This window comes from Akebia trifoliata, chromosome 1, assembly GCF_017979445.1.
Source record: "Akebia trifoliata isolate Shusen 1 chromosome 1, ASM1797944v1, whole genome shotgun sequence".
Taxonomy (NCBI): domain Eukaryota; kingdom Viridiplantae; phylum Streptophyta; class Magnoliopsida; order Ranunculales; family Lardizabalaceae; genus Akebia; species Akebia trifoliata.
Window position 1 is genome coordinate 28,970,824 of NC_141375.1, and position 27,420 is coordinate 28,998,243.

Below are 27,420 nucleotides of genomic sequence, written 5' to 3' on the forward strand. Positions count from 1 at the left end.
TACAAAATAAATATTTCTATGTATTAAAATTTAAAATTATATTTTTAATTTTAATGTATTTTTATTTGACCCAGTGACTTGATTTACATGTTTCAACTTGACTTGACCCGATGGACATTTGAGTCGAGTTTTAAAACTATGATCAGGATCACTTTGAACAATTGGTATGTAACGGTTTCAGCGTATCGACCCATAATATGGACTTGCACCGGTGAGAACTGGGGAAGTTTCAAGAAACTTCAATCTAAATATAGAAATTTTGACTACAGACCCATATAAAAAGACAAATGAGTGATAATCACACCATGGCGCACGTTAGTGTTGGAAACCCCATCATCTAAATGCCTGCAACTGCAATTCCACTCGGCAAGCTTCATTATCTGAACTCTGAAGATAATAATGAAAATAAAATAGAAAAAAAAAAAGAAGGAAAAAAAATCAATTTTATTTTTATATTTTGTTTTTTTCCTTTTGTGAGAAGATGTGAATATTATCTCCCATTTGTTATAAATTGGGTAGCTTGGTTGAAGTGTTGAACCATTGCATGAGCTTCTCCTAGTTTCAGAAAAAGCTTAATTTCCTCTTAAGGGTATTCTAGTCATGGATGCATCTTTCTCAGTACCTTCATTGGTGAGTGATCAACAGGTTTTTCTACCATTGGTTTTGTCTCTCTTACACAGAAACATTGCTGTTCAAGATACATGCATTCTATTATTTCTACGATTTTGCATGAAATGGGTTTGTAGATTATTTTATTGGGTAAATAGTGCATGGTTCATTAATCATGGATTTAACTCATTCTTATATGTTCCATGAAATGGGTTTTTGTTTTATGTTAATGGGTATCTGATTAAACATTAAAAAAACCCATGGAATTTGAGCACTTCTATGGAAAATGCATGAAAGTGGGTTTGTGATGATCAATTAAGCATTCATAGTAGTCTTCATGCACTATGGATTTGATTGATCCTGAATTGTTTTGTTAAATAGAGACGAGATTAATTATCTCATTTTATTGTGCATTTGATGAAGGTTTTGGTGATTTCACCGAAAATTTTGTCTTTTTTAGAATGATATAGAATTCTATTTATTTATTTTTATGATGAGTCGTTAAAGAAAAGGAGAATTGTTAGAGAGAAAAGCCTTTCAGTATGGTTTCTCAGGAAGTTTACAATGAAGATATATATATTTTTTAATTTGATGTGGACTTATTCTCTGTTTGGATGTGAAGCTGACCACTAAATGCCACATCATACACTATTGGTTTATTAATATATAGTGTTTGACCCACCCTCTTGGTGACCACACACCAAAAATGGGCTAAATTCACTTCAGTTTTTCATGTAGCATTTATGGTGCAACACTCACTAGACCCAAAAGATGTCCCATTTGGATCCATCAAATACCAATTATTATATAAATATATATATTTTTTGGTATGAAATAGAACAAATATTATATGGAAGCAATTTACAAGGAATGATTAAACATCTTAATTAATCAGTTCTAACTATTGCTGTAATAATTTATAATAACTGTGTCTATCAGATAATGGAAGAAGAAGGGAGGTTTGAAGCAGAAGTTGCAGAGGTTCAAGCATGGTGGGGCTCTGAGAGGTTCAAGCTAACCCATCGACCTTATACTGCCAGAGACGTGGTCTCCTTGAGAGGTAACCTTAGACAGAGTTATGGCTCAAATGAGCTTGCCAAGAAGCTATGGATGACTCTTAAGACCCACCAAGCCAATGGAACGGCTTCAAGAACCTTTGGTGCTCTAGACCCAGTTCAAGTTACTATGATGGCTAAGCACTTGGACTCCATCTATGTATCCGGCTGGCAGTGTTCGTCAACTCATACTAGCACCAATGAACCTGGGCCTGACCTTGCCGACTATCCCTATGACACCGTTCCCAATAAGGTTGAGCATCTCTTCTTTGCTCAACAATACCACGACAGGAAGCAAAGAGAGGCTCGGATGAGCATGAGCCGACAAGAGAGAGCAAGAGCACCTTATATCGACTACTTGAAGCCAATAATTGCTGATGGAGACACTGGTTTTGGTGGTGCAACTGCAACTGTTAAGCTCTGCAAGCTTTTCGTGGAGCGGGGAGCGGCTGGTGTCCATATCGAAGACCAATCTTCGGTAAAGTAGAGAAATTTAGTTTTATTAATTCTGGATGGTTTTTAATAGAGAGATGCTAGTATCCAATGGTTAGCTAATTGAAAATCTTGATAAAGGCCTCTGAAAGGTAATTTTATTATGTCTTTTAGTAGTAAAAAAGTAATTGTCTTATTATCATTGTGCAATGATATTTTGTAAATAAAATTTTGAGGTTTTATGACATTTGCAAGAATGTATTGTAACACAATAACAGTAAAATATGATTTTCGAGGTTATCTAGCATCCAACGTGAGCATTTCACCTTATAACAACCATGAGAAGGATTTGAAGAGAGGAAATTAGCAAACAATCTTGATCTAGAAAATAATCTATCAAGATATTAGTACGGTTCTCAATCTCAAAGATCCTAACATTTGTATTTTCTCTATCAGGTAACAAAGAAATGTGGACACATGGCTGGGAAAGTCCTGGTTTCGGTCAGTGAACACATCAATAGGCTAGTCGCTGCAAGGTTGCAGTTTGATATAATGGGTGTTGAAACCATCCTGGTAGCCCGTACCGATGCAGTTGCGGCCACTTTGATTCAAACCAATATTGACACCAGAGATCATCAGTTCATATTGGGTGCAACTAATCCAAATATGAAAGGGAAAAGCTTAGCTACTATTCTAGCAGAAGGTATGGCTTCCAATAAGAACGGAGCCGATCTTCAAGCAATTGAGGACAATTGGTTATCAATGGCCCAATTGAAAACCTTCTCCGAGTGTGTTATCGACACAATTAAGAAGCTTAATATAGGAGAAGATGAGAAACATAGGCGATTAAACGAGTGGACGAACTACTCTAGTTACAATAAGTGTCTCTCGAATGAGCAAGGCCGGGAAATAGCAGAGAGGTTGGGACTTAAGAACTTGTTCTGGGACTGGGATTTACCTAGAACCAGAGAAGGATTTTATAGGTTCAAAGGATCTGTAACAGCAGCTATTGTTCGTGGATGGGCTTTCGCTCCTCATACCGATCTTATATGGATGGAGACTTCAAGTCCTGATATGGTGGAGTGCACCATGTTTGCTGAAGGTGTGAAGTCGATGCATCCTGAAACCATGTTGGCTTATAATCTGTCACCTTCTTTTAATTGGGATGCATCAGGGATGAGTGATGCACAGATGATGGATTTCATCCCTTGGATTGCGAAATTGGGTTTCTGTTGGCAGTTCATAACGGTAGCTGGATTTCACGCTGATGCGCTTGTGGTTGATACTTTTGCTAAGGATTTCGCTCGGAGAGGAATGCTTGCTTATGTAGAGAGGATTCAGAGGGAGGAGAGGAACAATGGGGTCGATACTTTGGCTCATCAAAAGTGGTCTGGTGCAAATTATTATGATAGGGTGCTTAAGACTGTCCAGGGAGGCATCTCGTCTACTGCTGCCATGGGGAAAGGCAAGTTATCGCTCCTTTCATATCGATATATATATATATGGGAGCGGTTCGGCAGCGCTAAAGTTTGCCAAGTTTGGTGCCAAACATTTTTTGTAAATCACTTTTGATGGGGTTAGAAGTTTTGGAATAGGCTGATTTTTTGTGAGGATGATCTCTACGGTGAAGAGATCATCCTCACAAAAAATCAGCTTATTTTGAAACTTCTAACCCTAGTTTACAAGTTGAAGATTCGTGGACCGTCCAATTTTTGTAAATCACTTTTGATGGGGTTAGAAGTTTTGGAATAGGCTGATTTTTTATGGGGATGATCTCCTCGTCATAGAGATCATCCTCACAAAAGATGAGCTCATTCCAAAGCTTATAACCCATATTTTGAAAAATGTTTGGCACCAAACTTGGCAAACTTTAGGGCTGCTGAACCGTTCCCTATATATATATATATATATTCTTTTTTATAGAAATTTACAGTATAGATCTTGGATACATGTACGTATACATCAAAAAAATTTCGTAAAATTTTTGGCTTATTTGTAGGTGTGACTGAAGATCAATTCAAGGAAACGTGGACTCGACCCGGTATTATGGAAGTGAGCCAAGGCAGTGTGCTGGTGGCTAAGTCAAGAATCTAGGAGAGCTGTTGCCTAAGGGCAATGGTGGTTCAGGAACTTTATTTTCTATTATGTGGATCTCAGAAGAATAATGTGTGTAATAATTCCTGGTGATTGGGCTTCTTGTTTTGGCATTTTTAGCCACAAAATTGATGACTATGGCTTATTTTAAATCTGCCAAGCTCATCTAAAACTACAATGAAGAGAAATGCTATGTCTTTTCCCAGAGGTTATCTTAGTATTTGTGAAACTAAGCTATAATCAAGTGTTTGTCTTAGTTATATTATCTGATTGGCTTTGTTTGTGATGAAGTTGTTCGGTGCAGTGCAACCAATCAACCCACAACTTTTATTTTTAGCTTATACTCAATAGTAGTTTTTCCTCTACTCAGTTAAATGAACTGATTAAGAACATAAGAATAGAATAGAGAATGAATTCCGGCTCCCAATCTACTTAACAGTTGCACCACTTTAGCTAATAAGTCAACATCACTGTTTGCAATCCATAACATTCTAAAAGAGTAAGAAGAAGACTAATTAAGATGTGAGTTGAGATGGTAAGAGAGAATACCAACATACTTGAATGCAGAAATTAAAAAATCATATATATAAAAAGAAATAAAGTACACTTATGAAAAAAGTTCGGTTGTTTAATTGCAACAATGTTGATGCCCAAGCGCTTGATTTTGTTTAACTGAAGCAGCGCGCACTCAAGTTCTCATGTTAATCTTCATTTGTTCATCTGAGAGGAAACAATAAGAAAATCCCAAATATTTAATTCACAATAGAAAATTAATTTTGTATAAATTAGAAGTCCTTGAATAATAGAAGATTCCTAAACAAATGAAGTGAAAACTTCAAAAAAAAAAATGTGTGGTTGTTCATATGTTATACTTAGAACAAATCTCAATATATTTTCTTTCTTTTCTGAATTAAAATTGATGTTTCTTCCTTTCCTATATCAAGAAGTTCCATAAATTAACTAGTTAGTAGGAAAACAACATAATTCAGTTAAACACAACATATCTGACGAAAATCTTAGAAGTTATGTTCGGAGCACTGCTTGCATCACCAATTAAACTATTTTTTTCTTTATATTTAGAGTACAAGAGCTTTAGTTACTATTAATGTCTAAAATAGATTGTGTGTATAATTTTTATGAATTGAAATAAGATCAAATTAAGGATTTAATCTTACATCTCGAGGAAAAAATCTATGGCCCATTGCCACGTCAGCATAAAGTTGAGAGCAGTGTAGAACGAAGTCAGTTTAGAACAACTCTATTATCAAATTATGAAATAAAAAAATTAATTTTTTTTTTAATTATAAATTCATAAAAACGACTGCCATAAACAGTCGTTTTTTTCAACTGCCTAGAACCGTCGTTTTTTTCGATGGTCTAACGCCGTTGTTTTTTCAAGTTTTGTCCGATTTTCTTTGGCAGTTGCATTCTAATCGCGATTCCTTTTAAAACGACTGCGTAAACGACTTTAGGGGAAGTCGTTTTTGAAAAAAACGACTGTTCAAGACAATCGTTTATCCCGTAATATGACGTAGTGACAACTCTCCCTATCCTCTCTTAGTATATGGAAATAAAATCCCAAATGATGGAACCAAATCCCTTCTCAATTTTCAGTTCTGAAATTTATAATCACATTTAGGGAGTTTTTTTGTTTTGTTTTTGTTTTTGTTAGGCACATTAGGGGGAATCTCATTGTGATATCATACTATATCTAATCTCTCTTTCTTTTTTTCCATGATAGAGTAATTAAAAAGTATGCATCAATCGAAAAACAACAAATTTAGAAAAAAAACACACATACCTGATGAGATTCTTAGTAGTGATGCAAAAAGTGTTAACTACAACACCAACTAAACAATTTCCAGTGATAAAAAATTCAATGTAAGCATATAAATTTTAAAAAGGAAAGACAACAATGAAGAACAAAACAAGTACGAATAGAGTGAACCAGCAAACCAATAAAAAAAAAAAATAAATTCGCTACCTCGAGGGCTTTAGATTCATTATAAAATATATATATAAATTAAATTCAAGAGAAGTTTGAAAAAATAGAAAATTAGTTATTTTTCTTGTAGATGTCAATCAATGTGGAAACAAAAGAAAGAAAACCTTACTCTGTAACGTGGGATGATTATGTATATTAAAGGGAGAAGAAGGTTCAGAAGATGAAGAAAACACAACAGATCATCACTCTGAGATGGTAACTGGTACAGATTGGTGAGGAAGAGTGGGAGACCAATCTCTTGGTGATTTCCTTCTTCCATTTTAGGGAAGATCACCATTTCGCTATATTTTTTTGTAGAAAATTAGTATGTTTTTGGTAACATTTTTGAAGTCTGAATGGAAGCGGTCCAACTTTAAAATTCAGACTTTATAAGCTTTATTTTCATTTGTTTCGATTTAGATTTCAGACTTTAGAAATAAAACTCAGAAGTTTTGAACCAACAATGCGGGGATGCTAGATGAAACTTCTTATAATAATAAATAAACATGGATAGAGAATTATTTTGTTTTGGAAAGACCTAATTTATTAATAAGATATAAACGGAATTTATTTACTTAGGATGTTTTAAAAACAATGCTTAATTCAGGACAAAGAAGCAAAATTTTTTTTTTTCCAAAATAAGAGTATTTTTATAAAGAGAAAAGTCTTATGATGAATTTTCTTTGCATATAGGTAATAATAGATTATTTTAAAGAATAATGTTGAAGTGACCTAAAGATTGGACCTCACATTGCACACCCTGACATGAAAGTATATGGAAATCATAGATGCTCATCCTTGAGGTATGAGTGAAAAAGCATATATGTTCCTATCTTCTTTCCCGTCAAGATGTGCGATATTAAGTCTAATCTTGAGGTCACTTCAGCATGATTCTATTTTAAAACAGAGCCTTTCTACAGTGACTGAAAACAAAACCTATGTGCAGAGAAACATCAATTTTTCTCCGGTGTGTAACATTGTATCCCGAGTAAAAGCATTTATATATGTTTCTCTGCAAACTCATATACACTCACAGTGCTACTTGAGTGTTATTTCAAGTCAATTTAGTATTTTTCTTTAAAATGACACGAACCCACTTATAGGAAAAAGGTCATAAGTCGTGCATCACTGTGAAATTCCAGGCCATTAGTTTGATATTAGAATAAAAAGAGCTATTCAATTAATATTTTTAGCTATTGGTGGAGGTATGATAGGAATTATTATATTTTATTTCTGATTCAGAATCCCTCTAGGTTGGTTTGCCATAGAAGTTAAATAGGTAAAATTAGAAGTTACAGCCAAGATCTTTACTGCAGTGTGTATTATTTCAAAATTATATATATACTTTGTAAGAGTTAATTGTGAAAAATTCTATGAATCAAACATCATGTGATGTCCAAATGCAACCCATCATTTTCTTATGAGTAAGACTGATACGAGTAATAATATTTCAAATCTTACTAACGCTTGTTGAGCTCTCCTTGAGGAGGATTAAAAACATGATCAAATGCCACAGGGTTGTAGGGGACAAAATTCTACCAAATTTGAAAAAAAAAAGTTATTTTTTACCATTGAATTTTAGTTATAGTTTTAAATTTGGGAATTGGGTGGCATTTGATAGCCGTTCATTTTGAAAACCTTGGATGAAAGGCATTTGATTTGGATTATTAATCTTGATTATGGACTGTCAAAATCAGATTATAAAAATTGATTTTCAGAATCCAAAATCTCGTTTGGCTAGCATTATTTCTAAAAACTGATTTTGTGGGAAAAAAATTATCCAATTACACTTATAAATACGTTAAGTTCAAAACTTTTTGGAGTTTTGATCTTATCTACTTGGGTTAAGGAATCACCACCATTCAATGAGTTTTGTGGTGTTGGCGTAATGGACACCACAAAAGAGTTTTGAAATTCTATTTAATGACTTATGGTGACTCATATATCCAAATAATAAGGAGAAGGTCTCTTAATGAACTAGGTAAGAAGGTTCAGTTAAAGGATAAGGAAAGTATTCCACACTTTATCCTTCCCATCCATCGATGGTTACCAAAGGTATAATTATAAAATGAAGCATGAAAACTATTGTGGTTAGGGGTGTCAATGGGTCGGTTTCGGTTCGGTTCCTAAGGAACTTAGAACCACAACCAGTATATTAGTTTATTTTCGATTCTTGTCAGTTCCAAAATAAGTGGAACTAGAACAACAAAAAATCATGGGTACCCATCGGTTCCGATTCTCAAGAATCGAATGAGAAAATAAAATATTTCAAATCATTATAAAAAATTTGCCTTTCAAAAAATTAACATATTATCAACAAAATTATTAACTTAGTTATAATTTGTCATACTTAAGATACAAATTAATTATTTTTTTAAAAAAATAAAAATTTATCTTTGTTAAAAGTAATAATTTTTCAGAAGAGTAACTCATTTTAAGTTTCAATCGATAATTTATATGAAAAATTGAAAATTTTTATATAATATGCATTTATTTTTGAAATAAAAAATACCTTAAATCATCTATAGTATGAAATAAATGACAAAATAAATCGATTCCGAGTATCCACAAGTACCTTTTGGATATAACTTAACAATTCCGATTCGGTTTCAATTAAATGGGTACCCATTGACATCCCTAGTTTTGGTTAGATCCCAAGCCACACATGCAAACAAATTATCAAAATTAATCCCTTCAAAAAAATCAATTCTAACAATCAAACCCTAATTAAAATGTGTTGCAAAGCAAGTACAACTAACAACAAAGAGAGTAGAAGAATGAACACAATCACAAAGTCTTGTGTTGCCCTTACTGAATTAACAAGTCATGAATCTTCATTTTTCATAATTTAAAATTCTTTTTTCATCAAATTTCTCCACATCAAATCGAATACTCGTCATTTTTCTTGCAAAAATCTCTTACAAGCAATTTGTCAAACACCTTACATATACAATCTGAATGCTCTGATACCACTTGTTGTGATTAGATCGCAAGTAACACACGAAAATCGATTATCAAAATTAATCCTTTCTAATACCAAAACAATCAATTCCAACAACCAAACCCCAATAATATGTTGCAAAGCAAATATAAGTAACAATAAAGAGAATAGAGAAATGAATAAAATCAAAACACAAGATATATATAATTCACCCACAATGGGACTACATTCACGAGTAAATCGTCAAATAGAAATCAACTACTCAAGGAAAAAATTCTAAAAATAGAGGTTTATACTTACCTCCAATTCATCGGGGAAACCCACAAAATCTCTATACACAACTCTAGTAAGAACCCAACAAGAAATTGATCACACTCATATTATCACAAACTCGTGACTAAAATATGAAGATCACCCTAAAAAATCTTGAGCATCTAGGTTTTGCAAGAGAAGAAGAATACCAGCATAGAGATTCAACATTTTCTCACATTCTCTAACAAAGAGAAAACTTCCTTTTAGAGAAAGCCTTTTTATCCAAAATACCCTTAGAACAAACTCATCAACCCTTAGAAACAAAAGATAATTATTTTATATCATCGAATCCAACAAAAACTTTGAAGATAAAGGGGATTATAGATAAATTATGGGAAAAATCGACTATAATTCCATTTACAAAATGGAGAAATCAAGGTAATGAGCCAATCACTACCTGAAGTTTATGCTTGCTGGATTTTTTTTGTGGGCTTAGAACTTTGGTGGAAATCCACTTCGATTCTATCATTTTGAGACTCAAAGTTTTATTTTATACTTATGTGCTCCCTTAGGAGTATTTATTTGTTGGTTTGGTCCATAAGTGATGTTCATAGATTGAACAAAATCATAGGGGAACCAAGACCTTAATTACAAATATGTTGTCCATTTTGAGACTATTTTTATTGGCTTTAGAGTTAAATATAGATTCATAAGAACCTACACCTTAACTTATAGCCTTTTGGAAGTTGAGAGTGTGTACACGTATAGACTTATAAAGATAAGATCACCTTTTAGAGGGTTTACTCTCTAGTTCTTAAGCCATAAAGAAAACAAGGAAAACAATTACTTTAGGAGTTTATATTGAAAGGAATTGAAACAAAGTAAATAACAACTATACTTATGAAATTAAAAAAACTCACTATGAAGCTTATTAAGGACTTATAGGGGAGATTACCTTAAAAAGAGGGATTAATCTCCACAACACTAGCCTTTAAACTAAGAAACCCAAGGAATTACATTACTAGAAAATTAAAATGCATATAGCAAAGAAATGACTGATAGAAGATGGAAGTTAGAAGGGGAAATTATCTACAAAGCACTTCCTTTTATTCTTTTTATTGATTTTGGATCCTAAAAAGGGTGAATAATTATTTGGAAAGAATTGCAGGGTATTTGGAGGGTTTAGAAAAGGAAATTTGACAAAGTTTTAGAGCTCAAAATTGTTTCCTCTCATTTACCTTGGACAAAGGTCATATTTATAGGCTTTTGGAAGCCCTTGAGAATAAACTTGTCTAAAATCCTAAATTTCTCAATATTTTCAATAAAACCTTAAAGAATAACCTCATTTGCCATCCATCATCTTGGCCTTGATGGTCTTTTATACACCTGTGAATCTTAATAATTATGATGATAAAAGGAATAAATAGTAAAAGTTCACAAGTTTCTAGAGAATTTTATGGGAATGCTAAAATTGTCTTAAACCCTTGACTTTGGGTCAACTTGAAGAGAATTAGGCCAAATAGAATATAATTTGATGCTTTATTTTTAGATTTTCTAGTCAATACACCTAACTAAGCTTCTAACAATCTAGAGATAAGAGTATTTTTGCACATAAATTCTAGAGCATTCTTATGGTTATAGACAAAATGGTCATGACTCTTAGAATATGGTCACTTTACAGAGAATGGTAGGAAAACCTTCTTAATGGTGAGTAAGGTTGGGGGTACTAGAGTAAATCACTTTAATTGGTTTTTTAACAAAATGAGGTTATTGAGGTAATTCAACTCATGTGGGGATCAACAATTGACTTGGATTCAAAATTAGACTAGGTGAAAGATTAAAAAGTCTATGCTTTGGAGTATGGTGGGATTAATGCAAGGGTATGGAAGGGAAGAATTATGATTTTCTTGAAGAATAAGCCATTGGGAAGGGGGTTTAAGGGCTCATTTCCCGTAAGTAATCTTGTGAACACATGTGCTTTAACAAATTCAGCTGAATGGATCTTGAGTGGGCGTGTTGGAATGGAATTTTTGCCTTCTCATTGGTTCTGTGCAAAAATAGCCTGGACTATGGGTGACCCACAACCCTAAAGGGAATTCCTCTATGTTGGATTTCGAGAGCTTTCAAACTTGGATCAAGCAAATTGGGGTGTCTACAACACTTTTTGAGATTGAAAATGTGAGTGAAACAACATCTCCAAGAGCTTGAAGATACTGAGTTTTTAGAGAAAAAAAATCAAATATTTTTGTAAACAGTTGAAAAAAAGATGTCATTTAAGTCATTGATTTTCTATTAGTTTTCAATTGAATTATATGTTAAGGAGTATGTTAAAATTAAGATTACCCAAAAGTTATGATTATTTCTTTTATTTTTATTTTTAAAACTATTATTATTATTGTTGTTGTTGTTATTAATAATTATAATTATATATTAATGTTAGATATTATTATTATGATTGTTATTTTTGTTATTATTACTAGTACTATTGTTATTAGGGGAAATTATATACATATAAATCATGGGAATAAATATTTATCAAAAATGTAAATTTTTTGTCAAAAGTACTTATAGGAACCCAAAACGCCACTTCAAGTGGCACTTTGATCCATTTACTAAATTACCCCTAGAAACCACCATTTGAATTGGTTTTTTATTATTTTTTAAGAATCGTGATAATCTGATTACCCTATGTGGCAAACTCAATCGACTACCTTGACGTGACAAGTTCGGGAATCGTAGATCTGCATTCCTCAGGATACATGGTTGCACTTCCCCATAAAAAAGTGCATTTCAAGGGAATCATATTTTTTGAGGAATGCGGATCTACGGTTCTCGAACTTTTCACTTCAGGTAGTCAATTGAGTATGCCACGTGGGGTAGTTAGATTATCACAACTCATTTTTTTAATTATAAAAAATGTGGGGATCAAGAAGCGAGAAATTGCAATAGCATGTCTTTCAGATCAAGGTCATTTGTTTTGAAAAGAGTACGACTAGCCTTACTAAGTTATTAAGGATTTCACCCTTACTAAGGGTCCCTGGCTCACCTTGTGGCACCAAAAATGAGATCCTATGCTTCAAGATTGTAGAGGGAAAAATTCTATAAACTTGAAAAGAAATGTTATTTCCACCGTTGAATTTTAATTTTAAATCTTTGAGTTAAGTGGAAGTTTGTTAGCTGTCCATTTTCAAAACCTTGGATTAAGTTATTTTTAATTTATTATTATTATTATTATTATTTTTAAAATTTTTGTTATTGTTTTGGATATGAATTTTTCAATGAAATGTAGAGGGATGTGGTGTTGGAGTTGGATTGCTAATGTGGTAATCCATTTGAGCAAAACAACCCTTAGTAGACTTAAAATCTTTACTACGTTAGTAAGGAAAATGTTTCTCTTTTGAATCGGCATAATCGTGTAATGTTGCACCGAAATCAGGGTACTTTGTTTCAACAAGAGTCCGACTAGCCTTACTAAATAAGGATTTCACTCTTACTAAGGGTCTTTATGGCAAAACCTTGGGAAGGTTGCTCCCAAGGTCTTAGGTTCTAACTCTTTCTCATGCTAAATGCTACTGTCAACCCACTAACCCCACCAATAAAAAAATAAAAAAAAAACTCACCTTTGACATAAAAACAATATGATAAGATGCTTCACTTTTGTAGAGGATAAAATTATATGAACTTTCAAAAAGATTTTTTAAAAATAAAATTATTTTTAACCGTTGAATTTTAATTTTAAATTTTGGAGTTAGATGGAAGTTAGAAAGCTATCTATTTTCAAAAACTTGGATCAAGCCTAAATTTAAAATTCAATGGTTAAAAATAAAATTTTTCTTCAAAGTTCATATAATTTTATCCTCTACAACCGTGAATCATCGGATCATGTTTTTGGATGTCAAAGGTGAGTCTAAGGACCCTTAGTAAAGGTGAAATCCTTACTAACTTAGTAAGGCTAGTTGAACTCTTTCAAACTACCGAACGCGATTTAATTACGTGCCAGACTCCGGTTTTTAAAATTCAAATAAGAGACCGGTTCCCATGTAAACAGGGTGGAGGAAAGCATCGTGATAATCGAACTACCCCACGTGACACACTGAATCGACTCTCCTGACGTGACAGATTTAGAACCGTAGATCTGTACGCCTCGGGATATAGACTGACCTTCTTCATAAAAATGTGTATCGCGAGGCGTACAGATCTACCGTTTCCAAATTTATCACGTCAGGAGAGTCGAATGAATGTGCCACGTGGGATAGTAAGATTATCAGGACTCATGCCAAAATCTCTCCTTTTGAAAATTTCGTTGGATGGTGACTTACGTGGCAAGTTTTGAGGTGCCGGAGGACGGTTTCAATCCTCCATCCTGTGTGGACAATGATCTTAACTCTTCAGAAATAGCATAAATTCCTCTGAACTCTGAAGTGTATTCTAGTCATGGCGGCATCTTTCTCAGTGCCTTCATTGGTGAGTAGTGATCAACAGGTTTTTCTACCATTGTTTTGTCTCTCTTACACAGAACCATTGCTGTTGAAGATACATGCATTCTATTTTTTCTAAGAATTTTCTTGAATTGGGTTTGTAGATTATTTTATTGGGTAAATAGTGCATGGTTCATTAATCCCATTCTTATATGTTCCATGAAATGGGTTTTTGTTTTATGTTAATGGGTATCTGATTAAACATTAAAAAAAACCCATGGAATTTGAGCACTTCCATGGAAGATGCATGAAAGTGGGTTTGTGATGATCAATTAAGCATTCATAGTATTCTTCATGCACCATGGATTTGATTGATCCTGAATTGTTTTGTTAAATAGAAATGAGATTAATTATTTCATTTTATTGTGCATTTGATGAAGGTTTTGGGGATTTCACTGAAAATTTTGTCTTTTTTAGTAAGATGTAGAATTCTATTTATTTATTTTTATGATGAATCGTTAAAAGAACAGGAGAAGTGTTGGAGAGAAAAATCTGTCAGTATGGTTTCTTTTTCTCAGGAAGTTTACAATGAAAATTTTATTTTTTTAATTTGATGTCGACTTATTCTCTGTTTGGATGTGATGCTGACCACTAAAGGCCACATCATACACTATTGGTTTATTAATATATAGTGTTTGGCCCACACTCTTGGACTTACACACCAAAAATGGGCTAAATTCACTTCAGTTTTTCACGTAGCATTTATGGTGCAGCACTCACTAGACCCAAAAGATGTCCTATTTGGATCTATCAAATACCAATTATTATATAAATATATATTGTTTTTGTATGAAATAGAACAAATATTATATGGAAGCAATTTACAAGGAATGATTAAACATCTTAATTAATCAGTTCTAACTATTGCTGTAATAATTTATAATAACTGTGTCTATCAGATAATGGAAGAAGAAGGGAGGTTTGAAGCAGAAGTTGCAGAGGTTCAAGCATGGTGGGGCTCTGAGAGGTTCAAGCTAACCCATCGACCTTATACTGCCAGAGACGTGGTCTCCTTGAGAGGTAACCTTAGACAGAGTTATGGCTCAAATGAGCTTGCCAAGAAGCATGGATGACTCTTAAGACCCACCAAGCCAATGGAACGGCTTCAAGAACCTTTGGTGCTCTAGACCCAGTTCAAGTTACTATGATGGCTAAGCACTTGGACTCCATCTATGTATCCGGCTGGCAGTGTTCGTCAACTCATACTAGCACCAATGAACCTGGGCCTGACCTTGCCGACTATCCCTATGACACCGTTCCCAATAAGGTTGAGCATCTCTTCTTTGCTCAACAATACCACGACAGGAAGCAAAGAGAGGCTCGGATGAGCATGAGCCGACAAGAGAGAGCAAGAGCACCTTATATCGACTACTTGAAGCCAATAATTGCTGATGGAGACACTGGTTTTGGTGGTGCAACTGCAACTGTTAAGCTCTGCAAGCTTTTCGTGGAGCGGGGAGCGGCTGGAGTCCATATTGAAGACCAATCTTCGGTAATGTAGGGAAATTTAGTTTTATTAATTCTGGATTGTTTTTAATAGAGAGAAGCTAGTATCCAATGGTTAACAAATTAAAAATCGTGATAAATGCCTATAAAAAGTAATTTTATTCTGTCTTTTAGTAGTAAAAAGTAATTATCTTATTATCATTGTACACTGATATTTTGTAAATAACCTCTTGAGGCTTTATATGATATTTACAAGAATGTATTGTTGCACAGTAACAGTAAAATATGAGTTTGGGGGTTTCTAGCATCAACGTTAGCATTCCACCTTATAACAACTAACTATCAAGATGTAGAGAAATTTAGTTTTATTAATTCTAGACGATTTATAATAGAAAGATGCTAGTATCCAATAGTTTGCAAATTAAAAATCTTGATAAATGACTTTTTTTTTTTCTACTGTCTTTTAGTGGTAAAAACTATTATCTTACGAGTTGTTCTAAACTGACTTTGTTCAACGTGGCAGTGGTAGAGAACTATAGATTTTTTCTCGCGACACAAGGAAAGAAGATCTATGATTTTCTACCCACTGCCACATAAGCGCAGAGTTGAGCGCTGTGTCAAACAAGGTCAGTTCAGCATTTTTTTCATCTTCTTATCATTGTGCAATGATGTTTAATTTGTAACTAACTGTTTGAGGCTTTGTGATATTTAGAAGAATGTATTGTTGCACAATAACAGTAAAATACTTGCCTTTTGTTGTGGGGTATTTTTTTAAAGAGTATTTATAAATAATAATAATAATAAAAGATTTTGGAGGTTGTCTAGCATCGAATGTTGGCATTCCACCTTATAGCAACCCTGAGAAGGATTTGAACAGAGGAAACCAGCAAAGCAATCTTAATCTAGAAAATAATCTATCGAGATGTTAATACGGTTCTCAATCTCAAAGATCCTTACAATTGTATATTCTCTGCCAGGTAACAAAGAAATGTGGACACATGGCTGGGAAAGTCCTGGTTTCGGTCAGTGAACACATCAATAGGCTAGTTGCTGCAAGGTTGCAGTTCGATATAATGGGCGTTGAAACCATCCTGGTAGCCCGTACCGATGCAGTTGCAGCCACTTTGATTCAAACCAATGTTGACAGTAGAGACCATCAATTCATATTGGGTGCAACTAACCCAAATCTGAAAGGGAAAAGCTTAGCTACTATTCTAGCAGAAGGTATGGCTTCCAATAAGAACGAAACTGAACTTCAAGCAATTGAGGACAATTGGTTATCAATGGCCCAATTGAAAACCTTCTCCGAGTGTGTTATCGACACAATTAAGAAGCTTAATATAGGAGAAGATGAGAAACATAGGCGATTAAACGAGTGGACGAACTACTCTAGTTACAATAAGTGTCTCTCGAATGAGCAAGGCCGAGAAATAGCAGAGAGGTTGGGACTTAAGAACTTGTTCTGGGACTGGGATTTACCTAGAACCAGAGAAGGATTTTATAGGTTCAAAGGATCTGTAACTGCAGCTATTGTTCGTGGATGGGCGTTCGCTCCTCATACTGATCTTATATGGATGGAGACTTCAAGTCCTAATATGGTGGAGTGCACCATGTTTGCTGAAGGAGTGAAGTCAATGCATCCCGAAACCATGTTGGCTTATAATCTGTCACCTTCTTTCAATTGGGATGCATCGGGGATGAGTGATGAACAGATGATGGATTTCATCCCTCAGATTGCGAAATTGGGTTTCTGTTGGCAGTTCATAACGTTAGCTGGATTTCATGCTGATGCACTTGTGATCGATACTTTTGCAAAGGATTTCGCTCGGCGAGGCATGCTTGCTTATGTAGAGAGGATTCAAAGGGAGGAGAGGAACAATGGGGTCGATACTTTGGCTCATCAAAAGTGGTCTGGTGCAAATTATTACGATAGGGTGCTAAAAACTGTCCAGGGAGGCATCTCATCTACTGCTGCCATGGGGAAAGGCAAGTTATCACTCCATTCATCTCAATATTTCTTTTTTATTTTTAATACAAATTTGCAGTATAGATCTTGGATACATGTATGCATACATCATAAAAATGTGGGCTTATTTGCAGGTGTGACTGAAGAGCAATTCAAGGAAACATGGACTCAACCCGGTAGTACGGAAGTGAGCCAAGGCAGTGTGCTGATGGCTAAGTCAAGAATGTAGGAGAACTGTTGCCTAAGGGAAATGGTAGTTCAGGAATTTTTTTTTTTTTTTTTTCTTTTCTATTATGTGGATCTCAGTAGAATATTGTGTAATAATTTCTGGTGATCGGGCTTCTTGTTTTGGCATTTTTAGCCAGAAAACTGATGATTATGGCCTATTTTTAAATCTGCAAAGCTCATCTAGAACTACATTGAAGATAAGTGTTTTATGTTTATTTCCCAGAGATTATCTCAGTATATGTGAAACTAAGCTATAATCAAGTGTTTGTCTTAGTTTTATTACTTGATTGGCTTTGTTTGTGATGAAGTTGTTCAATGCAGTGCAACCAATCAACCCACCACTTTTTTTTTAGCTTCTACTCGGTAGTAGTTTTCCCAATACTCAGTAAAATAAACTGATTAAGAACATAAGAATAGAGCAGGGAATTCCCCCAATGTACTCTACAGTTGCACCACTCTACCTAATAAGTCGACATCTCTGTTTGCAATCATCAAAAGGCATGTTTTGAACAAAATTGAATGGCGGAACCGGACTTGTTTAACCAAATCCATTTCTTGGGGATGCGGCCTCAAATTGATACCAATTCAAACTGCCTCTAATGAGTATTCCCATCATTTGAAAGCAATTCCATTATTAAGTTTAAGTCGAACAAATTATATTTTGGTCCTTGTGTGATGAACAAGAAAGTGATACAACTTCAAAATTTATTTCCTACATAACTTTGTATGAAAAACAACGCCAAAATAAGAGAAACGAAGTCACCCAAGTTTGGCTTCTCCTTTCTATTTGCTCCATGGTTTCACAATTGATAGTACAATGATAATTGCGATTATCAGAAGGATGATGATGGCTATCATCATGCATTTCCTTGATTTCTTCTGCAAGCTCTTTGCCGTTTTTAAGGCGTCTGTACCCGATTGCACATGGTCCACTGCATTTGTCACCTATAAACAAGAGGCAGTTTGAATTTGTAAGGATAGTCCAGAGTTAGATTTACGACAAATGTGATTTTGTGTAATGTTAGAGGACTTTTTCTTTGTGTATTTGAGGTGGCATTCGGATCTAACTATTAAATTTGATGTTACACCAACCAATAGAAGAATTTGCAACTCAGAAGAGTAAATTTTAGTGGTCACTACTATTAATAAAGAATTTCTGATAATTTGTTACATTTATTAATTGATCTCCATTAAACCCCTTCACTCAATACACAACCAGGAATCGATCCTCCATTGACTCCTTGGAATCCTTTCAAGAAACTTTAGGAACCTTGGAATGCATAACATCAGATTGATTTTCAATTGAACTAGTGATTCCTAAGACTCATCCCAACCCCACTTCACGATGTGGTCAGCTGTTGGATAGCCAATCGAATATTAAATACTCAATTTCACTCCACTTAAACTTCATTTTGATTTTGGTCTGGTAATTCGAGACAAAATCCAATAAAGAATTTTGGGTTCAAATTTGGTATGCAAAAGTCATGGCAACAAAAGAGAAAGTAGATCTAAGTAATGGTGAAGCCGACTGCATTTGAGACGTCGTGAAGCTTCAATTAATGGTTCAACAAGAAAAAAAAAAGTGTAGTTCATCGAGTCAAACCTGAATTTCGATGTTGTCTAACAAGTCTCCTTGGGCCTCAACTAGAACTGCCATATCAAGGAAAATCTGAAAAAATACAAAATTGTAAATTAATCTGCAAATTTTCTAAACAAAATGTCAACCTTGATGCAGGAAAGAAATATACCTGATGCAAGTCAAGAAGCTTTTTCTCAATTTCCTTCACTGCATCATGTCTCTCCTGAATTTCTTCCACAGTATCCAGCATCTAGAACCAAAGTTCCACATTTCAAGTCTAAAAGCTAACAAAAAAACCCACAAACTAACAGAATTTTTCAATAAACCGAGTTATTTTCATCTCCAAAATCTCCTCCTCTCATCAGTAAATCCATTATGAAAAAACTTAGGAACTGGAGGTTATGAGAGGTTGCAGATTCCTTCATCACTAACTTTATGTTCAATGCTCCAAAAATTGAGAGACTTCTATAGGTTTATAATTAACATAAAATCTAACATAGGCATACCTGTCCCCTTCCCATTTCAAGAATCGCCTTGTTGAAGATTTGCTCACTGTTTCCAGTCTCTATCAGGTGGTCAATTGTCTTACAAAGTATTAAAAATAATTACCAATTAAGATGGATTCAATTATATCTTTAAAATGATATTAGCAGTTTGAAGATTCGGTCTCACCTCATCATCTGGTCTAGTCCCCGTAACTGTTCAATCATAATTGTGAAAGTCATCAACACAAAATACTGAAAAGAAGAACACTTGATTGGCCATAAACCCATAAGAAAATGTAGGTTAATGTATTTGAACCTGTGAAGACCCTTCTCTCGACCACCTCACGATAATCATCTTGAATATTTTGCCTTAGAATCTGAAACAGGGGAAAATTGTACATTAGAAGACAAGTCCAAGGCCAAAATACTAGCAAAATATTAAAGCCATTACCTGAAAATAATCCATCCGCTCCTTCAACTTCTTCTTTAAGGAACTACAAATTGGGCGAAGAATTAAAATATTTACTTGTTAATTCCAGAACATGAAATATAAAATAAATAAACTGCTATCTGACATTGGCAGTTACAACTCACGTAGTCATAGACATCCTGGATCGATCAACGCCCGACCCTTTCCCACAACCAGGCTTCTGTCGGCTGGTTAAGTTCTTGAAAAGGACAAAATAGAGTCAGCAAAACAAGTATGATCAGGTACACTTTTCACAAAATAAACTGCTATTTTGTGAACACAAGAAAAGATTAGTACATCTTTGTCTATTTCGTCTAGTTTTGCCTTTATGTTACGCGTGATCTTGATCACTTCATCAATATCTTTGGCCATTCTCTGCTTGATTGCTGAAAGGGATCTAAAAGTACTTTAGAGCTACTCTGCCAAATAAGTTAGTAGTGTGTACACACAAGGTAGAGCTATGATTTACTTATTTCGAGCAATTCTCTGCTACATTTCATGAATTCTACTGGAGATAGTAACATAAGAAACTAGTTTATGAACTCCACAAAAGAAAAATTACTTTGCCAAGTCACACTAACTTCCCTAAAATGTTAAGCCTTGGTTTATGTTGAATTTTGATTTTGAAAACCTCAAAGACAATTATAAGGAGTTGGAATCATACCTTTCATAGCAGAGGCTTTTGTAACAGACTTGGATTCCTCATTAGCATCCTGTAAATGATTTAACATTTTGAGTTTTAAAATTAAATGTGCACTAAGAAAATGAAAAATAAAATAAAAATAATTTGTTGATCTTAACGTAGCACCTATGGTTGGACATAGAAAGTACTTTCAGCTTATTACCTCAAAGACCTCTTTCATCAAGTTAAACTATGAACTACATAGCTGAGAGTTTGTACTCAGAATTTTGTAGAAGTGGAATTCACTATGGTTCCACGATCACTCAATTTGATTTTGAAGAGCCAGATCTTGATTCTGAACACCTTATTTCTAATTTCCTATATGGAAACTAAGATGACAAACATAATCATGGATGAGTGTCCATACCTGAAGGTTTTGAAGTAGCTGACTGACCTTGTCCATCTGTTTCTCAACCTCTTGTACCTAAATAGGAACAAAGAGAACAAGACTAACTGAGGAAAATGTAATTTTGTCATCCGAGTCCTTATATATCTAATGCATCAATTTCTGTTTTTTTTTTATAATCCCACAATGCAAACATCATTTGTAAAAGCAAACACTTCTATTTTGGTGATACCCTGCTTTATGTGCTAACAAGTTCATATAAATCTAAACATGATGAAGGGTAATAGTATTTCTAATAAGAAAATGATTTTATTGGTTTTCTTGAATGTTGATTAAAGGAACCCTAATAGGGTTTATGCAAAACAGTAGCAGCAAATTCTAACTGAAGATACGCTACATCTCGAACAAATCTAATCCTAGTCTTAAATCAATGTAGTCCTATCTTAATCTCTATCAAAACATGATTCAGTGTATCGTAATAGACCTTATTATTGCAAGGGGCGTGTTCGATTCAAAGTACCATCGGTAGGTAAATGAGAGACAACACCACCATCCAATCACACAAAGGCCCAACCAAAATGAGTGGGGATGACAGAGATCAGCACCTTTACCACTCCCTCGAGCTTGATTCCTAAGTGGCCACACTTAGGCCTACTGGTGAGTGGTTCCAGCCCATTGGCAGATTAACCAAGAGTGTTCAGCTGCAAGTACACCACATTACCACGTTCTTCAAAGGGAAGTACCCATTCTCCTAGATGCTTTCGAGCTCAAAACCATGTATCCACCATCTCCCTTGCTAATTTGAATGAGCAAGGAGAACGAAGCAACAAAGGAGAAGCTCAATTACATCGATCATCGTAAACTAGGTTCAGGAGCATGGCGTTTCACTTCTCTACTCTAACATCCTCAAACTTATGGTGATCAACGATCAACTAGAATTTACTGAAGTCAATAGTTTTCAAGAACACAATTGTTGATAAAGGGTTGTCAATAGCCAAGTGCATATGGTTATGAGATTATGAATGTGATTGACTTGCAATATGAGTCTCCGTTGAAATCTGCTTTGTCAAATGTGTATTGTTGATTTGGTAAATAATTGTATTGTGAGTGCCTGCCTGAGAAAAATGATGTATCCAAACGTGTAGAAGAGAAGGAGCAAATAGCTCAACCAAATGGGCCTAAGAGGGGACATGATCGGTTGAGGCTAGATCAAAATCTATTGAATTTTAATCCGATGATGAGATTAGGCTTCTATGGGTCAAGATGAGTTGATCATAAATGATTCATAGGCTCAAATAGACAGGAGGCTTATAGAATTTAGAGGCTATTTGGCCAAAAAAAAAATTAGCTTGATCAATGGGATTTAGAAGCTCAAATTGGGGAGCTTGACCATCATGGATACAGAGTCTATTTGGGAAAAAAAGTTATCTAATCCAACTAGGCTTTAAGTAATGGATTTTTTGTTCTTCTTACATAAGGGTAGGACTAAACCTGGTTTTGGACCAAAAGGGATCTAGAGCGATTAACAATAAGGGCTCTACAGAAATAGGTTTGGTGCACATCATAATGGTAGTGCTTTGTGTTAGAAGTCTTGCTGCATAGAAAAACACCACGGAAAACTTGAACAAATAAAGAAGTCTAAGATGGACATATGTCTGGCTAGTAGTGATGGTGTTGCCCGCCAGAGGACAATGTAACCAAAATCAACAATCAATAGAGCATAGGTCGTTGGATGACTTGCTCTGATAACATGATAATAAAATTGATTTTATTGGTTCTCTTGGATGTAGATTGTGGGAATTCCAATAGGGTTTATATAGAAAATGGTAGAAGCAAATCCTAACTAGAGATCAACTCTGTCTCAGACAAATATAACATATTCTTAAATCAAACTAATCCTATCTTATTCTCGATCAAAATGTCGTGCAATACTCCAAATTACAAATTTACAATGCTTTACACCTAATACTTTGACATTTCCAACTTTCAAACTTGAAACGTTGGAAGCTTATAGTAACTTAAACCAATGAGGAATACCTGCTTGAAGAAAGCTTCCATTCCCCAATCTGAGTTACTTGATTGAATTGCAATTCCCATCTCAATGTTCCTCTCTCTTGGAGGCTGATCGTTGCCTCCATCTACAAACGAATCCTACAAAAGGCAATGATTCTACAAAATTAAAAACTTCTTAGAGATTAACAAAAATAAATAAATAAATTGAAAAGTGATAACTTTAAATTGAACCAGACAACATCACTTAAACAAGGAAAATCCCATAAAACTTCAAATCAAAACAATTGCTCCACCAAAAACCCAATAGTTGAAAGTTTAAAAAAAGCTCAGAATTATCATATAAACCATAGATTCTAACATGAGTGATGAAGGTTAAAAAAAATTACTGAATGGGTTCCCTAAGAAATTCAAATCCACAAAAGCATTAAATTTGTAATTATTAATTCGAATCACCAGTTCTGCTACAAAGATGTGTATAATAAATTCAGCATAAAAATTCAATAAAAACATCTAAATGAAACGAAAAAAAAAAAATCAACTCATCATAAACAACACAAAGAGTTTTCTTGTAACAGAGGGGAGTTACCGTGAACAGGTCGTTCATCTCGATTGAATGAGAGAGAGAGAGAGAGAGAGAGAGATTTTAAAATGGTTGAACGGAGCAGAAAGCGAGTCCATTTTTGTACATATTATGATGAGTTGGCCGGCGGGAAACTTAAGAAAGACAAAACGACTAAAAACAAGAAAACTAAGGTGGGAGTTAACTTTGATATGGCATCCCAAGAATTTGACACGTGGTATTCCAGGTCAGCCTTACTTCATGCATGTTTGGTCACCTAATGTTGGGACCTGAATTAAATCCTGATTGGTGATTCTTCGTTTAAAACGAGCATGATTTAAGATGGGTTAAAATCCATCCATGGGCCATGGGCCTGGTCTAGAAGCCCATGTCTATCAATGGCTCAAAATCACCAATCTAGCCGATAGTAGTATGTAGGTCCCACCAAGATGTGGACCAAACATTCTTGGTTCATTAATCCCAAAAGTGTATCACGTGGCATTTCATGGAGGTGCTCCTACATAACGCAGAGGATTGATGCTTTGAAAAAGAAAACTGATTGGTGATTCTAGATTTCTAGTCACTTTCTAATACATGAAATTTCTAGTTTATTTAATAGACGAAAAATTAAGTAGAAATTGATTTAGATGAATTGAATATGTTCAACGAATAATTACAATCCCAACTGAAAGGAAAATTCAATTTCATGATTTTAAAGGAGTGAGCAAAGCGAAAAGAAAGAGAATGGGAACAGTGAAAGTGGACATAAAGTGGATTTTTAATAATAAAAAACTTAGCATTGGTATCTATATGATAAAACACAATAGTTTATCTTTTCTCTTATAAATTGCGAATTCATATTCATTCTTGCACGTATCTCAAGAAATAATTTTAATTTTAAATCTCTTATAGGTTTCAGATTTGTATTTTTTTTTTTTCATTTATTATTTCTAATTTTCGTATTCTATTTTCTTGGGTTTAAGCCATCGATTATAGGAATTTTTTTATAACCCAATTGTAAAGTACCAATGAATTGGCAAACTTTGGGCTTCAAAGAATTCTCATTTTGAGATTAGTGAAGTACCATTTGGTTCTTAGTGGACCTGCAAATCAAATGTCAGCCTGATTGGGAATTTATATCAATTGGATTTGAGGAGCTGATAATCCATTTCAGAAATATACCATCAGAAATTTGATGTTTTAAAATTGTGCTGTATCCAAAAGTTAAACAATTTTTAATATTTCAATCCTTTAAATCATTTGATTACTTAGGTACCGCACAAAAAATAAAAAAAATACATAAGTTGTAGTCATTAAAAAAAAGAATCGTGATAATCTGACACCCCCTCTTGACATAGACGCCCGCATCATAGAATCGAATGTTATTTGCCTTGGGATACATAAGAAAAAATTTATGATTCTGTGTATCCCAAGGCAAATGATCTACGGTTCTTTGATAGGGGTGTATGGCAAAGGGGGGCATCAGAAAATCATTATTCTTTAAAAAGAAAAAAAAAAAAAAAAAAGCAAAAATAGAAAAAACAACTAAACAGTACACTACATGTGTGATATTTTTTTTGAGTAGTAAATCTTATGACCTATGCTACCTGATTTGTAAGTTTGCGGAATTTGAATTCGCATTCATGGTTTAATAATTCATCTCAAGAATGAACTCGATGTTAAAGAGTAGATAAAGATGAGGGCATTTGAAGGTTGAAGTGATGAATAAAGTAGAATACAGAATGAAGATGGCAAATTTTAGAAAGAAAAAAATGCATGCTTTTTGATTTACAAGTTGAAGATAAAGGTATTTGATCGTTTTTAATCAATTCTTATTAATAAAAATCGAGGTAAAAAAAAAAAAGGCATGCTATCAATTTGAAATTTTAGGAGGATATCTCAAATATTTTCAACATGAGGAGTGAAATGTCAAAAATAAAAAATAAAAAAATAAAAGAAGGGTAAAAAATGATGAAATTTGATTGGTTCGCTGCATTTCAAGAACAAGAACACAATAACTAGTTCGATGTGCCTTAACAACGAAGAATTGGGTAATCCTGGTTGTGAGTGTATCTTCACCTATGTATAAGAGGTGGCCCGCATAAATTTTAGAATATTATTTTACTTAGAATAGGTGATGGCCGCCCAGCAACATACTCATTATTCAATCTTCATAATATTAATAAGTCCGTCCCCGTGTAAGTATATTTATGTTTTTATAAGTTTATAACACCATATATCATTAAAAAAGAAAATAGGATTACTACTAAACTAGGAGTCGAGTTGGACCAAAATCAAAGTTGCTTTCTTGGAAACATCATGCATTACTTTTCTTTTTTATTTGGGATATTATGAGCAGTTGGTGAACCCATTACCGAAACTTCTATTTTTTTTTTATTTTTTTCTAGGTAGGGGTCAGAACATGAACTTGGGTTCAACTGGTCTTGAACCAAGGTCACAGGATGTACACTCCACAGGCCTTACCAATTTAGTTAATTTGGCTACTTCAGCCAATTACAGAATCTAAATGAGTTCAAAACCGAGTAATAAGGTTAGCTAATAAATCCAATCAAGTTGAGTTGATTCGCTTGAGTTTTGATTTAACTATCGCAATAGCTCTCACTAGCTTCATGCCCTAATGGGGCACCAATTGAGTGAGCACCCACCATCTTCTCTCCCCACGTTGGAAGAAGACTATTTCTCTTTCCGTGTGGCCCAAGAAATGGAAATGAGAGCCAACAATCACAACGAATTCTTCTAAGATTGTAGACTGTGCGATTTAAAGAGAAATAACACGTACCTAGGAAAATCAAAGTGAATGTGAGGTGAGACCAAACTGAATGAGTCAGCAAACGAATAAAATCCCAATACATGATGAAGTCCACCGCCCATGGAATTCTCTTCTAAACAAGCTGCCCTATCTTTTGTAAATGATATAGTCCACCTCCCATTGACAACCGATTGGTGTTCAACCCAGTATGAGAATCATTGGGCTTGGTCTAATCCTCGACTCCCTGACGACATTGCCAGAATCACTGAGAGGAGGGCCATAAAGTGTGATATGTTCTTTCGAGTTTCTGCCTTTCAATTCTATTTAATTTAGAAATTTTCAGAAAAGAAATAATCGATTCCATTAAGCAACCGGGTTGGATAGATTTTTATGGAACCAATTTCAAGATACGACAGCAAAACCTCAAGATCCATTTAACTGTATTAGCAAAGCACCATTCCAGGACTAATATCCCTTCCCCAACAATCCGAACAGATCCCATACTTGAGAGTTTATGAAATTCAAATTTGATTGGATCGGGTATTACCATACCTTTTTAGGTAATATTAAAGACTTGACGGATATGATCATTCCATGTCTACTGCACAATTTTGCTTCACCAGGAGAGTTGTGGTCAGATATCAAGAACTTGGACGATAAGGATAGCTATAGTTCTGAAGCCTAAGGGACTTGCTTAGAAGATTCATAAAGGTCATACCGGGTAAATTGAGAATAAAAACAATGATGAGCAACCATCAAAACTAAGGTTTCAGAAATATCAGTAACACCATTGTTACTAAGAGAATTGTCCCCCACACATGCTTGAAAATCAAAGAAAAAATACATTGCACCCCAGGGAAACCTCCATTTCTACAGATGTCTTGGGCATCAAAATGAAAGCATGAAGTCTATTGTGTGGAACAGTCCCTGACTGCTGAACAACATGTATCAGAAAACTGCCTAGATGCTACGAAAGTAGAAGAAAGCCCAAAACAATGGAAAACAATTTACTTTTGAAGAGTATTTTGATTG

General features: G+C 34.4%; 3 protein-coding genes across 3 annotated transcripts; 2 read left to right on the forward strand and 1 right to left on the reverse strand.

The window, feature by feature from the left end:
* Positions 1-407: 407 nt before the first annotated feature.
* LOC147411522 (isocitrate lyase-like) lies at positions 408-4,480 on the forward strand. The gene is made up of 4 exons (XM_086449481.1): positions 408-630; positions 1,549-2,142; positions 2,553-3,561; positions 4,096-4,480. Exons 1-4 carry the CDS (start codon positions 601-603, stop codon positions 4,188-4,190), a joined length of 1,728 nt encoding a protein of 575 aa, XP_086305607.1. The 5' UTR covers positions 408-600; the 3' UTR covers positions 4,191-4,480.
* Positions 4,481-14,645: 10,165 nt separating this feature from the next.
* Positions 14,646-17,529, forward strand: LOC147411523 (isocitrate lyase-like). Its single transcript, XM_086449494.1, is given in 4 exon segments — positions 14,646-14,907; positions 14,910-15,337; positions 16,269-17,277; positions 17,392-17,529. Coding segments are annotated over 4 exon segments (1,692 nt in total). The 5' UTR covers positions 14,646-14,747; the 3' UTR covers positions 17,487-17,529.
* Positions 17,530-18,059: 530 nt separating this feature from the next.
* LOC147411524 (syntaxin-132-like) lies at positions 18,060-23,785 on the reverse strand. The gene is made up of 13 exons (XM_086449507.1): positions 23,646-23,785; positions 23,084-23,197; positions 21,068-21,124; positions 20,683-20,731; positions 20,316-20,404; positions 20,144-20,217; positions 20,001-20,043; positions 19,866-19,926; positions 19,737-19,762; positions 19,571-19,648; positions 19,234-19,314; positions 19,089-19,154; positions 18,060-18,430 (listed from the first exon to the last, which is right to left on the reverse strand). Exons 1-13 carry the CDS (start codon positions 23,661-23,663, stop codon positions 18,269-18,271), a joined length of 918 nt encoding a protein of 305 aa, XP_086305633.1. The 5' UTR covers positions 23,664-23,785; the 3' UTR covers positions 18,060-18,268.
* Between the last annotated feature and the right edge of the window lie 3,635 nt (positions 23,786-27,420).